Source organism: Zonotrichia leucophrys, chromosome 25 (genome assembly GCF_028769735.1).
Source record: "Zonotrichia leucophrys gambelii isolate GWCS_2022_RI chromosome 25, RI_Zleu_2.0, whole genome shotgun sequence".
Classification (NCBI taxonomy): domain Eukaryota; kingdom Metazoa; phylum Chordata; class Aves; order Passeriformes; family Passerellidae; genus Zonotrichia; species Zonotrichia leucophrys.
In genome coordinates, this window is record NC_088194.1 from 1,878,426 (window position 1) to 1,893,099 (window position 14,674).

Consider the following 14,674-nt stretch of genomic DNA (forward strand, 5'->3'; position numbering starts at 1 on the left):
TGATCAATAAGAGTGGGGCTGTCATCCCGCACCGTCATCTCTGCTAATTTGTGTTTTCTGCATTTTGATTTGTTTATTCCCATGTCAATCAAACAAATTGTGAAATTCGATTGGTCAATGGACACCAAATCCCTGCCCCGTTACCGCCCCACGACCACACACCGCTATTTGTGTTAATGGGTGAGTGCGCCGCGCCCTGACCCCGCCCCTCCAGCCGCGCACCGCGTTCTGATTGGCCATTTGATGCTTTCCCCGCCTCCCCCTCCCCGATCCGGCGCTTCTATTGGCTCGCTGAGCTCCGAGCGGCGCTGATTGACAGCGCGGCGCTGAGGAGGGAGCGCGGCTATGGAGGCGGTGCGGGCTCAGCGGCTGCAGCCCGGGGTGGGCACCGGGCCCCGCGGGGCTCGGCCCGGCCTCACCGGGGCTCCTGCAGGGCTCGGACCGGCAGCGGGGTCGGGGCTGGGCCCAGGGCTGGGGCTGCCGCCGCCGCCGCCCCCGCTGGGCCTGCAGGGCCCCCCCGCGCCCCCCGGGCCCGGAGCCGGGGCCGTGCCCGGGCCGCCCGCGGTGCTGCGGGAGGCGGTGGAGGCCGTGGTGCGGAGCTTCGCCAAGCACACGCAGGGCTACGGCCGCGGTGAGCGGGGCCGGGGGAGCCGGGGGTGCCGATAGAGCGGGCTGGGCGGGGGGCGATTGTCCCTTATTCCATTTTTTCACTTTTCCTTTTTTCCGTGTCCTTTTTCCTTATTTCCTTCTTCACCCCCTTTCCTTATTTTCGTGTCCATTTTCCTTATTTCCATTCCCCAATTCCTTTCTTCCTCACCCCCTTCTCCTTTTCCTTCTTTCCGTGCCCTTTTCTTCCTTCCTTCCTTCCTTCCTTCCTTCCTTCCTTCCTTCCTTCCTTCCTTCCTTCCTTCCTTCCTTCCTTCCTTCCTTCCTTCCTTCCTTCCTCTCCTTCCTTCTTCCATTCCTTCCTTCCTTCCCTTTCCCTTCCTTCCTTCCTTCCTTTTTCCCCTTTTCCTTATTCCCCTGCCCCTTTTCCTCTTTCCATGCCCAATTCCATCTTTCCGTGCCCCATTTCCTTCCGTTCGTCCTTCCCCATTCCATTTTCCTTCTTCCCATGCCCCATTCCCTTCCTTCCTTCCTCCGCCTTTTTCCCTCCCTCCATGCCCTTTTCCTCATTCCCTCTCCAATTCCTCATTCCCATGCCCAATTCCCTCTCCATGCCCAATTCCTCATTCCCCATTCCTCATCCATTCCCCTCTCTCCATACCCCAATTCCTCTCCCATACCCCAATTCCCATTCCAGCCCCAATTCCTCATCTCCATTCCCCAATTCCTCATTCCCACACCCCAATTCCTCATTCCCATGTCCCTTTTCCCTCTCTCCATACCCCAATTCCTCTTCCCATGTCCCATCCCTCTCCCCGCTCCCACCGTGACTGCTGACCCTGCAATTCCATCATCCCCGGGCAGTGCCCAATTCCTCATTCCCATGCCCCTTTTCCCTCTCTCCATACCCCAATTCCTCATTCCCATACCCCAATTCCTCATTCCCATACCCCAATTCCCTCTCTCCATGCCCCAATTCCTCATTCCCATACCCGTTTTCCCTCTCTCCATACCCCAATTCCCTCTCTCCATGCCCCAATTCCCTCTCTCCATACCCCAATTCCTCCTCTCCATGCCCCAATTCCTCATTCCCATACCCCAATTCCTCATTCAATTCCTCATTCCCATACCCCAATTCCTCATTCCCATGTCCCTTTTCCCTCTTTCCATGCCCCTTTTCCTCATTCCCACACCCCAATTCCCTCTCTCCATGCCCCATCCCCTCTCCCCGCGGTTCCCCCGGGCAGTGAACGTGGTGGAGGCGCTGCAGGAGTTCTGGCAGATGAAGCAATCCCGCGGGGCCGAGCTGCGCAACGGAGCGCTGGTTCTCTACGAGATGGTGCCGGCCGCCAGCCCGCCCTACGTGTGCTATGTCACCCTGCCCGGGGGCAGCTGCTTCGGCAGCTTCCAGGTACCGTCCCCACCCGGGAATGCCCCTCCACGATCGTTTCCCAAATATCTCCTCCCTGTTGTGCATTCTCCTCCCTGCATCTGCCTCTAAACCCTGTTAGCTGTAAGGAAATTCCCAGGGAATGCCCTCCAGGACCCCACCAGGATCGTTTTCCAAATATCTCCTCCCTGTATCTGGATCTAAACCTCTTTATTTGTAAGGGAATTCCCAGGGAATGCCCTCCAGGACCCCACCAGGATCGTTTCCCAAATATCTCCTCCCTGTTGTGCATTCTCCTCCCTGCATCTGCCTCTAAATCCCGTTAGTTGTAAGGAAATTCTCGGGGAATGCCTCTCCAGGACCACACCAGGATCGTTTCCCAAATATCTCCTCCCTGTTGAGTGTTCTCCTCCCTGATCTGCCTCTAAACCTCATTAGTTGCAAGGAAATTCCCAGGGAATGCCCTCCAGGATCCCACCAGGATCCTTTCCCAAATATCTTCTCCCTGTATCTGGATCTAAACCTCTTTATTTGTAAGGGAATTCCCAGGGAATGCCCTCCAGGATCCCATCAGGATTGTTTTCCAAATATCTCCTCCCTGTTGAGTGTTCTCTTCCCTGCATCTGCCTCTAAACCTCTTGGTTTAATTGCAAATTGCTGCTGGTCTGTAAATCCTCATCAGGTCACAATCTGGGAAGATTTGGATTGTGCAACCCCTTTAGTTGTAAGGAAATTCCCAGGAAATGCCTCTCCAGGATCCCATTAGGATCATTTCCCAAATATCTCCTCCCTGTGTCTGGATCTAAACCTCTTTATTTGTAAGGGAATTCCCGGGGAATGCCTCTCCAGGACCCCATCAGGATTGTTTTCCAAATATCTCTCCCTGTATCTGCTCTAAACCTCTTTATTTGTAAGGGAATTCCTGGGAATGCCCTCCAGGACCCCCACCAATTTCCCAAATATCTCCTCCCAGTTGTGCATTCTTCTCCCTGCATCTGCCTCTAAACCTCATTAGTTTAAAGGAAATTCTCGGGAAATGCCCTTCCAGGACCACATCAGGATTGTTTCCCAAATATCTCCTCCCTGTGTCTGGATCTAAACCTCTTTATTTGTAAGGAAATTCCTGGGGAATGGCCTCCAGGACCCCACCACAATTTCCCAAATATCTCTCCCTGTTATGCGTTCTCCTCCTGCATCTCCTAAACCTCGTTAGTTGTAGGAAATTCTCAAGAATGCCCTCCGATCACATCAGGATTGTTTCCCAAATATCTTCTCCCTGTATCTGGATCTAAACCTCTTTATTTGTAAGGGAATTCCCGGGGAATGCCCTCCAGGACCGCATCAGGATCGTTTCCCAAATATCTCCTCCCTGCTGGGTGTTCTTCTCCCTGCATCTGCCTCTAAACCTCTTGGTTTAATTGCAAGTTGTTCCTGGTCTGTAAATCCCCATCAGGTCCCAATCTGGAAAGATTTGGATTGTGCAACCTCTTTAGTTGTAAGGAAATTCCCAGGGAATGCCTCTCCAGGACCCCACCAGGATCGTTTTCCAAATATCCAAATATTTTCTCCCTGCATCTGCCTCTAAACCATTTTAGTTGCAAGGAAATTCCTGGGGAATGCCTCTCCTGGAGCCCACCAGGATCATTTCTCAAATATCTTCTCCTGCTGGATGTTCCTCTCCCTCCATCTGCCTCTAAACCTCGTTAGTTACAAGGAGATTTAATTGCAAATTGCTCCTGGTCTGTAAATCCTCATCAGGTCCCAGTCTAGGAAGATTTGGCTGTGGATTTTGGGATTTTTGGTGGCCTTTATTCCCTGTTCTGGTCACTTATAGATGAGGTAGGAGAGGGGATATCAGGGAAAATTGTTGGATTGGCTGGATCTGATCTTCCTTTCCTTGCCGGGATTTGATCCTTCCCAGGATTTGATCCTTTTCCTTCCGAGGATTTGATTCCTTCTCCTTCCCAGGATTAAATTAAATTAAATCAATTAATTAATTGACAGTTCTGATTCTGGGGGTGCAGTTCCCACTCTGGGGGTGCAGTTCCCATTCTGGGGGTGCCGTTCCCACTCTGGGGGTGCAGTTCCGATTCTGGGGGTGCCATTCCCATTCTGGGGGTGCAGTTCCCATTCTGGGGGTGCAGTTCCCATTCTGGGGGTGCAGTTCCCACTCTGGGGGTGCCGTTCCCATTCTGGGGGTGCAGTTCCCACTCTGGGGGTGCAGTTCCCACTCTGGGGGTGCCATTCCCATTCTGGGGGTGCAGTTCCCACTCTGGGGGTGCAGTTCCCATTCTGGGGGTGCAGTTCCCATTCTGGGGGTGCCATTCCCATTCTGGGGGTGCAGTTCCCACTCTGGGGGTGCAGTTCCCATTTTGGGGGTGCAGTTCCCATTCTGAGGGTGCCATTCCCATTCTGGAGGTGCAGTTCCAATTTTGGGGGTGCAGTTCCGATTCTGGGGGTGCAGTTCCCATTCTGGGGGTGCAGTTCCGATTCTGGGGGTGCAGTTCCCACTCTGGGGGTGCAGTTCTGATTCTGGGGGTGCCATTCCCATTCTGGGGGTGCCATTCCCATTCTGTGGGTGCAGTTCCCACTCTGGGGGTGCCATTCCCATCTGGGGGTGCAGTTCCCACTCTGGGGGTGCAGTTCTGATTCTGAGGGTGCCATTCCCATTCTGAGGGTGCAGTTCCCACTCGGGGGTGCCATTCCCATTCCAGGGGTGCCATTCCCACTCTGGGGTGCAGTTCCAATTCTGAGGGTGCAGTTCCCACTCTGTGGGTGCAGTTCTCATTCTGTGGGTGCCATTCCCATTCTGGGGGTGCATTTCCCACTCTGGGGGTGCCATTTCCACTCTGGGGGTGCAGTTCCCATTCTGTGGGCGCAGTTCCCACTCAGGGGTGCAGTTCTGATTCTGGGGGTGCAGTTCTGATTCTGTGGGTGCAGTTCCCACTCTGGGGGTGCAGTTCCCATTCTGAGGGTACAGTTCCAATTCTGGGGGTGCCATTCTCATTCTGGGGGTGCAGTTCCCACTCGGGGGTGCAGTTCCCATTCTGTGGGTGCAGTTCCCACTCTGGGGGTGCAGCTCCCACTCGGGGGGTGCAGTTCCCATTTTGGGGGTGCAGTTCCCACTCGGGGGTGCAGTTCCCACTCGGGGGTGCCATTCTGATTCTGGGGGTGCCATTCCCATTCTGGGGGTGCAGTTCTGATTCTGAGGGTGCCATTCCCATTCCGGGGGTGCAGTTCCCATTCTGGGGGTGCAGTTCCCACTCTGGGGGTGCAGTTCCCATTCCGAGGGTGCCATTCCCATTCCGGGGGTGCAGTTCTGCTTCTGGGGGCGCAGTTCCCATTCTGGGGGTGCAGTTCCCACTCTGGGGGCGCAGTTCTGATTCTGGGGGTGCAGTTCCAATTCTGGGGGTGCAGTTCCCATTCTGGGGGTGCAGTTCCCATTCTGGGGGTGCCATTCCCATTCTGAGGGTGCCATTCCCATTCTGGGGGTGCAGTTCCCACTCTGGGGGTGCAGTTCCCACTCTGGGGGTGCAGTTCCCATTCTGGGGGTGCAGTTCCCACTCTGGGGGTGCAGTTCTGATTCTGGGGGTGCCGTTCCCATTCTGGGGGTGCAGTTCCCATTCTGGGGGTGCAGTTCCCACTCTGGGGGTGCAGTTCCCATTCTGAGGCTGCCATTCCCATTCTGGGTGTGCCATTCCCATTCTGTGGGTGCAGTTCTGATTCTGGGGGTGCAGTTCCCATTCCGGGGGTGCCATTCCCATTCTGGGGGTGCAGTTCCCATTCTGGGGGTGCAGTTCCCACTCTGGGGGTGCAGTTCTGATTCTGGGGTTCAGTTCCCACTCAGGGGTGCAGTTCCGATTCTGAGGATGCAGTTCCCACTCTGGGGGTGCAGTTCCCATTCCGGGGGTGCAGTTCCGATTCCGGCGGTGCAGTTCCCATTCTGTGGGCGCAGTTCCCATTCTGTGGGCGCAGTTCCCATTCTGAGGGCGCAGTTCCCATTCTGGGGGTGCAGTTCCCACTCTGGGGGTGCAGTTCCCATTCTGAGGGTGCAGTTCCCATTCTGGGGGTGCAGTTCCCACTCTGGGGGTGCAGTTCCCACTCGGGGCTGCGTGGGCAGCCCGGGGTGCCCCAGCGTGGCCGCGTGTCCCCAGTTCTGTCCCACCAAGGCCGAGGCGCGCCGCAGCGCCGCCAAGATCGCGCTGATGAACTCCGTGTTCAACGAGCACCCCTCGCGCCGCATCACCGACGACTTCATCGAGAAGAGCGTCTCTGAGGCCCTGGCGTCCTTCAACGTGAGCAGGGGGGGCTTGGTTGGGCTTTTTTGGGGTCAGATCGAGCCATTTTGTGACCCTGAGGTGGGGTCGTTTGGAGGCGGTTTAAAAGAATTTATTCCGTTTTCAGTCTCGTGTGTGGGGTGAGGCAATGGAGACAAATGTTATAATTCACTCCATCGCAATCTGAAGCTAATTATTTCTAATTTCTAAACTTATTTCTAATTTCTAAACTTATTTCTAATTTCTAAACTTATTTCTAATTTCATTTTCAACCTCATGTGTAGGGTGAGGCAATACAGATGTTATAATTCACTCCATCGCAATCTGAAGCTTATTATTTCTCATTTCCAAACTTATTTCTAATTTCTAAACTTATTTCTCATTTCTAAACTTATTTCTAATTTCTAAACTTATTTCTAAACTTATTTCTAGTTCCATTTTCAGTCTCGTGTGTGGGGTCAGGCAATGGAGACAAATGTTATAATTCACTCCATCGCAATCTGAAGCGAATTATTTCTAATTTCTAAGTTTATTTCTAATTTCTAAACTTATTTCTAATTTCTAAACTTATTTCTAATTCCATTTTCAGTCTCGTGTAGGGTGAGGCAATACAGCTGTTATAATTCACACCATCACAATCAGAAGTTAATTATTTCTAATTTCTAAACTTATTTCTAATTTCTAAACTTATTTCTAATTTCTAAACTATAAGTTTAGAAATAAGTTTATCTATTAGTTTAATAAGTTTATTTCTAAACTTATTTCTAGTTCCATTTTCAGTCTCGTGTGTAGGGTGAGGCAATACAGATGTTATAATTCACACTATCACAATCAGAAGTGAATTATTTCTCATTTCTAAACGTGTCACACCCATCGTGTGACAGCTCGGCCTGTGCTGCCATCGGGCTCTCCTGGATCCCACTGGGAATGGCGGGAGTGGGAATGGCGGGAGTGGGAATTGCAGGGGTGGGAATTCCGGGAGTGGGAATTCCAGGAGTGGGAATGGCAGGAGTGGGAATGGCAGGAGTGGGAATTGCAGGAGTGGGAATTCCAGGAGTGGGAATTGCAGGAGTGGGAATTGCAGGAGTGGGAATTCCAGGGGTGGGAATGGCAGGAGTGGGAATGGCAGGGGTGGGAATGGCAGGGGTGGGAATGGCAGGAGTGGGAATGCCAGGAGTGGGAATGGCAGGAGTGGGAATTGCAGGAGTGGGAATTCCAGGGGTGGGAATTCCAGGAGTGGGAATTCCAGGAGTGGGAATGGCAGGAGTGGGAATGGCAGGAGTGGGAATTGCAGGAATGGGAATGGCAGCGGTGGGATTTGCAGGAGTGGGAATTCCAGGAGTGGGAATTCCAGGAGTGGGATTTGCAGGAGTGGGAATTCCAGGAGTGGGAATGGCAGGAGTGGGAATGGCAGGAGTGGGAATGGCAGGAGTGGGAATTGCAGGAGTGGGAATTGCAGGAGTGGGAATTGCAGGAGTGGGAATTGCAGGAGTGGGAATTCCAGGAGTGGGAATTCCGGGAGTGGGAATGGCAGGAGTGGGAATTCCAGGAGTGGGAATTGCAGGAGTGGGAATTCCAGGAGTGGGAATGGCAGGAGTGGGAATGGCAGGGGTGGGAATTCCGGGAGTGGGAATGGCAGGGGTGGGAATGGCAGGAGTGGGAATTCCAGGAGTGGGAATTCCGGGAGTGGGAATGGCAGGAGTGGGAATTCCAGCAGTGGGAATTCCAGGGGTGGGAATTCCAGGAGTGGGAATCCCGGGAGTGGGAATTGCAGGAGTGGGAATTCCAGGGGTGGGAATTCCAGCAGTGGGAATTCCAGGAATGGCAGTGGCGGCTCCACAGCTGGGGTTTCTCTGCAGGGCAACCGGGAGGAGGCCGACAACCCCAACACCGGGATCGGGGCCTTCCGCTTCATGCTGGAGTCCAACAAGGGCAAATCCATGCTGGAGTTCCAGGTGCTGTGTCCGCTTTGTGTCCTCTCCTACCCAGCTCCCACTCCTGGTTTGCTTAAGGGATGTCTGGGTTGGTCTCCCAGGTGTATTTTTAGTTTTTTCCATGGGAAATTAACTCAGGGTTTCCCTCTGATTCTGATCAGATTTGGGGTGATTCCAGTGTTACCCCCTTGGAATTGTTTTTCTCACTGTCGCTGTGATTTTGGGGTCACCATTTGTGGAAGGAAGGGGACCAGGACCCCAGCTGGTTCATCACAGCTCCAGTTTATTGAAGAAAGCATCAAGCACTTATACAGCAAATAATAAGCTTATGAATATTCTGTAAATCAAGCAGTCTATTGGTTAAACTATATCATTAACTCTTCCTCATTCCTTAGGGGTTACATCTCTCTTTTCTCATGTCTTTCACTATTTGTTATCATACTACAGCCAGGCCCAAGGACACTGCTATCTTACAGGTGCAGGACTTGGAATTAACCACAGCTTTGTAATTTTCCAGTCTCTAGTCAGCTAAATTCCCAACATATCCTAATTGCAGTAATCCAGTTAATTAGTGGGATTCATCCTTAAAAACAGGGGAGCAAGAGCTCCCACAATTTGGGGAGATATTTCCCCCAAAGGCTGGTGGTGGGATTGGGATGTCCTGACCCCAAACCACAACCTTGGATCCCAATGGAATGTGGGAAAAACATCTGGATAATGGGAAGTCTGAGCTGCCAAGGGAAGGTTCTGGAACGTGGATCAAGATCAGAACAGCTGGAAATGGAGTATCTGCTCTCATGCAAATACACACATATATTTAATTATAGATATGTGTTATAAATATATTATAGATATAAATACGTGTACCTGTATTTGCAAAGCAAATATTCTCTCAGTGACCCTCCCACTTTAGAGAGTCACTGCATTTCATTTTAAATGTAGAATTCCCTAATGAGGTGCCTAAATCACTATATTCTATCATTTTGCTGCTCTGTGTACCACCAGCATTTATGAGAGTTTATTCACATGCATTAAAGAATTATTTTATAGTATCAACTTTCCAAAACACCCAAGTGGGAAATCACCCAGCCCTGAGCAATGCCAGCACATCTGGTGGTTTTATAGTTTAAAATATAATAATAAAAAATATAATAATATATATAAAAAAACCAATATATAATATAATAAAAATAATATATATATAAAATATATATAAATATATATAAAATTATATATAAAATTATATTAAAATTATATAAAATTATATATAAAATTATATAAAAATTATAAAAATAATAATAAATCTAATATAATAATCCTCTCTTTTGGCATGCCAGGAGCTGATGACAGTGTTCCAGCTGCTGCACTGGAACGGGAGCCTGAAGGCCATGAGGGAGCGTCAGTGCTCGCGCCAGGTGAGTCCAAGCCCATCCTGCTGCTCCTTCCCATTCCTGAGCTGCCCCTGGTGCCTTGGGAAGCACAAATGATCCAAATCCATCCAAATCTCAGGCCCAGGAGCATAAACAATGTGGACTGAAGAGAGAAAACAAGGAAAATGGGATTTCATGGGCTGGAGCTGTAATTGGACAATTAAGTCCAATATGCAAATGGATCAAAACTTATAAAAGTGAGAGATCCTGTGGCTGGGTGTCCATTTTGTGACCATTTTGGGTCCATTTTGTGACCATCTTGGGTTCATTTTGTGACCATTTTGGGTCCATTTTGGGTTCATTTTGTGACCATTTTGGGTCCATCTTGGGTCCATCTTGGGTCCATTTTGTGACCCATTTTGGGTTCATTTTGTGACCCATTTTGTGTTCATTTTGGGTCCATTTTGGGTCCATCTTGGGTCCATTTTGTGACCCATTTTGTGACCCATTTTGGGTCCATTTTGTGACCATTTTGGGTTCATTTTGTGACCATTTTGGGTCCATTTTGGGTCCATTTTGTGACCATTTTGGGTCCATCTTGGGTAACCCATTTTGGGTTCATTTTGTGACCATTTTGTAACCCATCTTGGGTCTATTTTGTGACTATTTTGGGTTCATTTTGGGTCCATCTTGGGTCATTTTTGTAACCATTTTGGGTTCCTTTTGTGACCCATTTTGAGTTCATTTTGTGACCATTTTGGGTCTGTTTTGGGTCCATTTTGTGACGATTTTGGGTCCATCTTGGGTCCATTTTGTGACCATTTTGGGTTCATTTTGTGACCATTTTGGGTCCATTTTGTGACCCTCTTAGGTTCATTTTGTGGCCATTTTGGTTCATCCTGGGTGTAGCCCTGCCTGGTCTCTGTCACTGCCCAAGGTGCATCCATTGAGAACACCCTTTTAATGAACCCCTGCTTTATTAATTAACTCTGCCCAACCTCTGTCCTGCCTCAAACTTCACAAAGCATCATTCCCTTCAAGCTTCTTCCAAATTTTAACAATTCTACCGCATGCCCATATGGTTTTATTCCCAATTTATTGAAGGGAGACGACCCCCCTTTGTTGGTCAGCATCAACTCCCTTTATTGACTCAATCAATCACTTTTTATAACCGTGTTAATTAAGTTCATGCATATTGCAAAACCCAAGCTCATCATAGGTCAGAGATAACACACCAACCCCTCCTTTTGTTTTCAATACCAAGATTTGTGTTCTCAAAACTTACTTTTACTTTCCCAAAATAGCCAAAGATAGAATATTTACCTGTTATGAGAAAACTGCCTGAGAACCTTGGTATGCAAGGTTCTCAAGGCCCTCATGTTTGTCACCTCTGCTTTCCCATACAAGATATTTACTTGTAATTAAAAACAACCTGAGAACTTCTGCTGTTTACAGAAGGAGACGTCACCCTGGTTTTTTAAGATTTTCCAAGCCTTCTGATGTTGACATTCTTGTAGTGAATTTTCTCACACACTTTCTGTAAATAACTCATTGCTTTTATGGAGGAGGAGAGAGTTGATGGACTGTTGGTTTGACCAGTGTCATTGCAGAGGTGTCAGTGTCACCTTCCAATCCACTGTCACTTTTGTAAAACTATAAATATTGGAGTCAGAGGATAAAACTTCCATTTTTTCCCTTCACCTTGAGTGGTGGTGTGCTTGTGTTCTCTCGTGTCCTTCAGCGACAAACAGGCCGTGAGAATTTTGCTCCTCACAGCTGCCTTCTAAGCCATTTCTGACAACATCTCCAACACCAATTTTAACAAATTTTTCCCAGTTTTAACAATTCTCTGCCTCCCATTCCCACCAGGAAGTCCTGGCTCACTACTCCCACCGCGCTCTGGACGACGACATCCGGAACCAGATGGCGCTGGACTGGGTGAACCGGGAGCAGAACGTTCCGGGCGCCCTCTCCCGGGAGCTGGCGGCCACCGAGCGCGAGCTGGACGAGGCCCGGCTGGCCGGGAAGGAGCTCCGGTTCCACAAGGAGAAGAAGGACATCCTGCTGCTGGCAGCTGGCCAGCTGGGCTCAGCGCACTCCTCCGGCTGCTGAACCCCCAAATCCCACCCTGGGTGATCCCCTAAACCCTTTCCCCAAATCCCGGCCCGTTTGCACATTTAGAGGAAATTTAGGAAGAAATCTGAATGGATTTTAGCAAGTTTTATCCTGGTTTTTAGAGCTTCTCATTCTCTTCATTCCCTCATTCGTCCCTTCAACTCCTCTGGTTGCTGAACCCCAAAATCCCACTCTTGGTGATCCCCTAAACCCTTTCCCCAAATCCCGGCCCGTTTGCACATTTAGAGGAAATTTAGGGAGAAATCTGAATGGATTTTAGCAAGTTTTATCCTGGTTTTTAGAGCTTCTCATTCTCTTCATTCCCTCATTGCTCCCTTCAGAGCTTTTTACACTCCTCTGGTTGCTGAACCCCCAAATCCCACCCTTGGTGATCCCCTAAACCCTTTCCCCAAATCCCGGCCCGTTTGCACATTTAGAGGAAATTTAGGGAGAAATCTGAATGGATTTTAGCAATTTCATCCTGGTTTTTAGACCTACTTCTCATTCTCTTCATTCCCTCATTCCTCCCTTCAAAGCTTCTTATTCCCCAGGGAACTTTTTACACTCCTCTGGTTGCTGAACCCCAAAATCCCACCCTTGGTTGATCCCTAAACACTTTCCCCAAATCCCAGCCCGTTTGCACATTTAGAGGAAATTTAGGGAAAAATCTGAATGGATTTTAGCAATTTCATCCTGGTTTTTAGAGCTTCTCCTCATTCTTCCCTTCAGAGCTTCTTATCCCCCAGGGAACTTTTTACACTCCTCTGGTTGCTGAACCCCAAAATCCCACCCTTGGTTGATCCCCTAAACCCTTTCCCCAAATCCCAGCCCGTTTGCACATTTAGAGGAAATTTAGGGAGAAATCTGAATGGACTTTAGCAATTTCATCCCGGTTTTTAGAGCTACTTCTCATTCTCTTCATTCCCTCATTCCTCCCTTCAACTCCTCTGGTTGCTGAACCCCAAAATCCCACCCTTGGTTGATCCCCAAAACCCTTTCCCCAAATCCCGGCCCGTTTGCACATTTAGAGGAAATTTAGGGAGAAATCTGAATGGATTTTAGCAATTTCATCCTGGTTTTTAGAGCTTCTCCTCATTCCTCCCTTCAGAACTTCTTATTCCCCAGGGAACTTTTTACACTCCTCTGGTTGCTGAGCCCCGAAATCCCACCCCGAGATCCTTCCTGGTGATCCCCTAAACCCTTTCCCCAAATCCCAGCCCGTTTGCACATTTAGAGGAAATTTAGGAAGAAATCTGAATGGATTTTAGCAATTTCATCCTGGTTTTTAGAGCTACTTCTCATTCTCTTCATTCCCTCATTCCTCCCTTCAGAGCTTTTTACACTCCTCTGGTTGCTGAACCCCCAAATCCCACCCTTGGTTGATCCCCTAAACCCTTTCCCCAAATCCCGGCCCGTTTGCACACTTAGAGGAAATTTAGGGAAAAAGCTCCTGAATGGATTTTAGCAATTTCATCCTGTTTTTTAGAGCTGCTTCTCAGCCTCCTCATTCCTCCCTTGAGAACTCCTTATTCCCTAGGGAACGTTTTATTCCCTCATAATCCCTACAGATTTTTTCCTGTCCCTTATTTTCGGGGTTCGGATCCCAGGTTTTGTCCTCTCCTCACTCCGTCCTTGCTGGAGCAGTTGGGATTCCATGGAATCCAGCGTTTCCTCTGGAAAAACCCATTGGATCCCCTCCCTCCTGCAGCAGAAAGGGATCAATTAGAGCTCCTTAATGAGCTCCTTAATTAAATGAGTGGGTGCCAAGGCGTGCAATATCCAGATTTAATTTTGGAGTTAAATCTGGGATCAGCCTGCAGCATTCCAGGATCTGCAGTTCTCCCCATGGAATTGCCCTGTCTGGAGCCAAACATCAGCGTTGGAAGGTTGGAAAAGTCTTGGAGAGTTCGTGGACGAGGGAGGGATTTGCACTAATCATTCCTTATCCTTTGTATCCATATGGAATTTAGACTATATTTAGCTTTAAAACCCCTTTTATGGCATGGAATTGTTCAAGCAGCTCCGAGGTCACCCAAGAAAATGTCGATTTATCCATGGAAATTTCCATTTTACTCCCCTTTTCCCCAGCAAACTGGGAGTACAAACTGCATTCCAAGCCAGAATTCCTTTTCCACCCCAGCCTAGAGCTTTTCCCACTTCTCATCCCCTTAAACCCTGCAGATTCCACTGTTCCCACCCTCCTCCTTCCCTCTGCCTGACCACAGGATATTCCAGCAATAATCATTGTTTTAGGATAAAATTGGAATAATTCCATTATCTGTAGGTACCCCATTTTTATATCCACACCCTAACGAGCTTATTTTGGGGGTTTATATATTTTTTATACTTTTTACAAACACTAATAACGTTCAATGTCGCTGGAAATTGGATTTTAAAAGGGATGGGGGGGTGGGAGGGGTTTTGGGGTGTAATTTTCCTGAAATATTGGAAAATTTTGATTTAGGAATAACATGGAGTTAATCCTGCAATTTATTCTGCACCTATGGGAATCCCTGAAGCTCCTCCCACTTCTTTATGCTCCAAATAAATCTCGGAGGACTTTAGGAGTTCCATCACTGTGGAATTAAAAAAAAATAAAAATAAAAGGGAAAAAAAGCAGGATATTCCATTGCTTGTGGGATCGAGGCGCCTATTTGGAGGCTCCGGATCTCCGTGGAAGGCGTAAAATTTTAAAAATTCAAATTTTCTCTGTACGGAGAAAGCCGTGCTCCTTATTGAGGCAGTAGAATTATGGGATAAACACTTCTGTGGATTTTCTACAATAAACCCAGCGATTTTGGTTAACTTTGGTGCTCTTGCTCATTTTTTGGGGAGGCCGGTTGTGTCCAAAAACCGCTTTGAGCTGCGTTGGTGTGGCGTTTGAAATTCCCGGGGTTTGAAATTCCCAGGATTCAAAATTCCCGGGGTTCGAAATTCCTGGGGTTTGAAATTCCCGGGATTCAAAATTCCCGGGGTTCGAAA

The 14,674-nt window shown here is 48.9% G+C and overlaps 1 protein-coding gene across 1 annotated transcript; it reads left to right on the forward strand.

Annotated features, from left to right (window-relative positions):
• The first annotated feature begins 345 nt into the window (after positions 1 to 345).
• On the forward strand, positions 346 to 14,497 carry LIX1L (limb and CNS expressed 1 like). Its single transcript, XM_064732608.1, has 6 exons — positions 346 to 631; positions 1,854 to 2,017; positions 6,151 to 6,291; positions 8,133 to 8,228; positions 9,545 to 9,622; positions 11,447 to 14,497. Exons 1-6 carry the CDS (start codon positions 346 to 348, stop codon positions 11,687 to 11,689), a joined length of 1,008 nt encoding a protein of 335 aa, XP_064588678.1. The 3' UTR covers positions 11,690 to 14,497.
• The last annotated feature ends 177 nt before the right edge of the window (positions 14,498 to 14,674 follow it).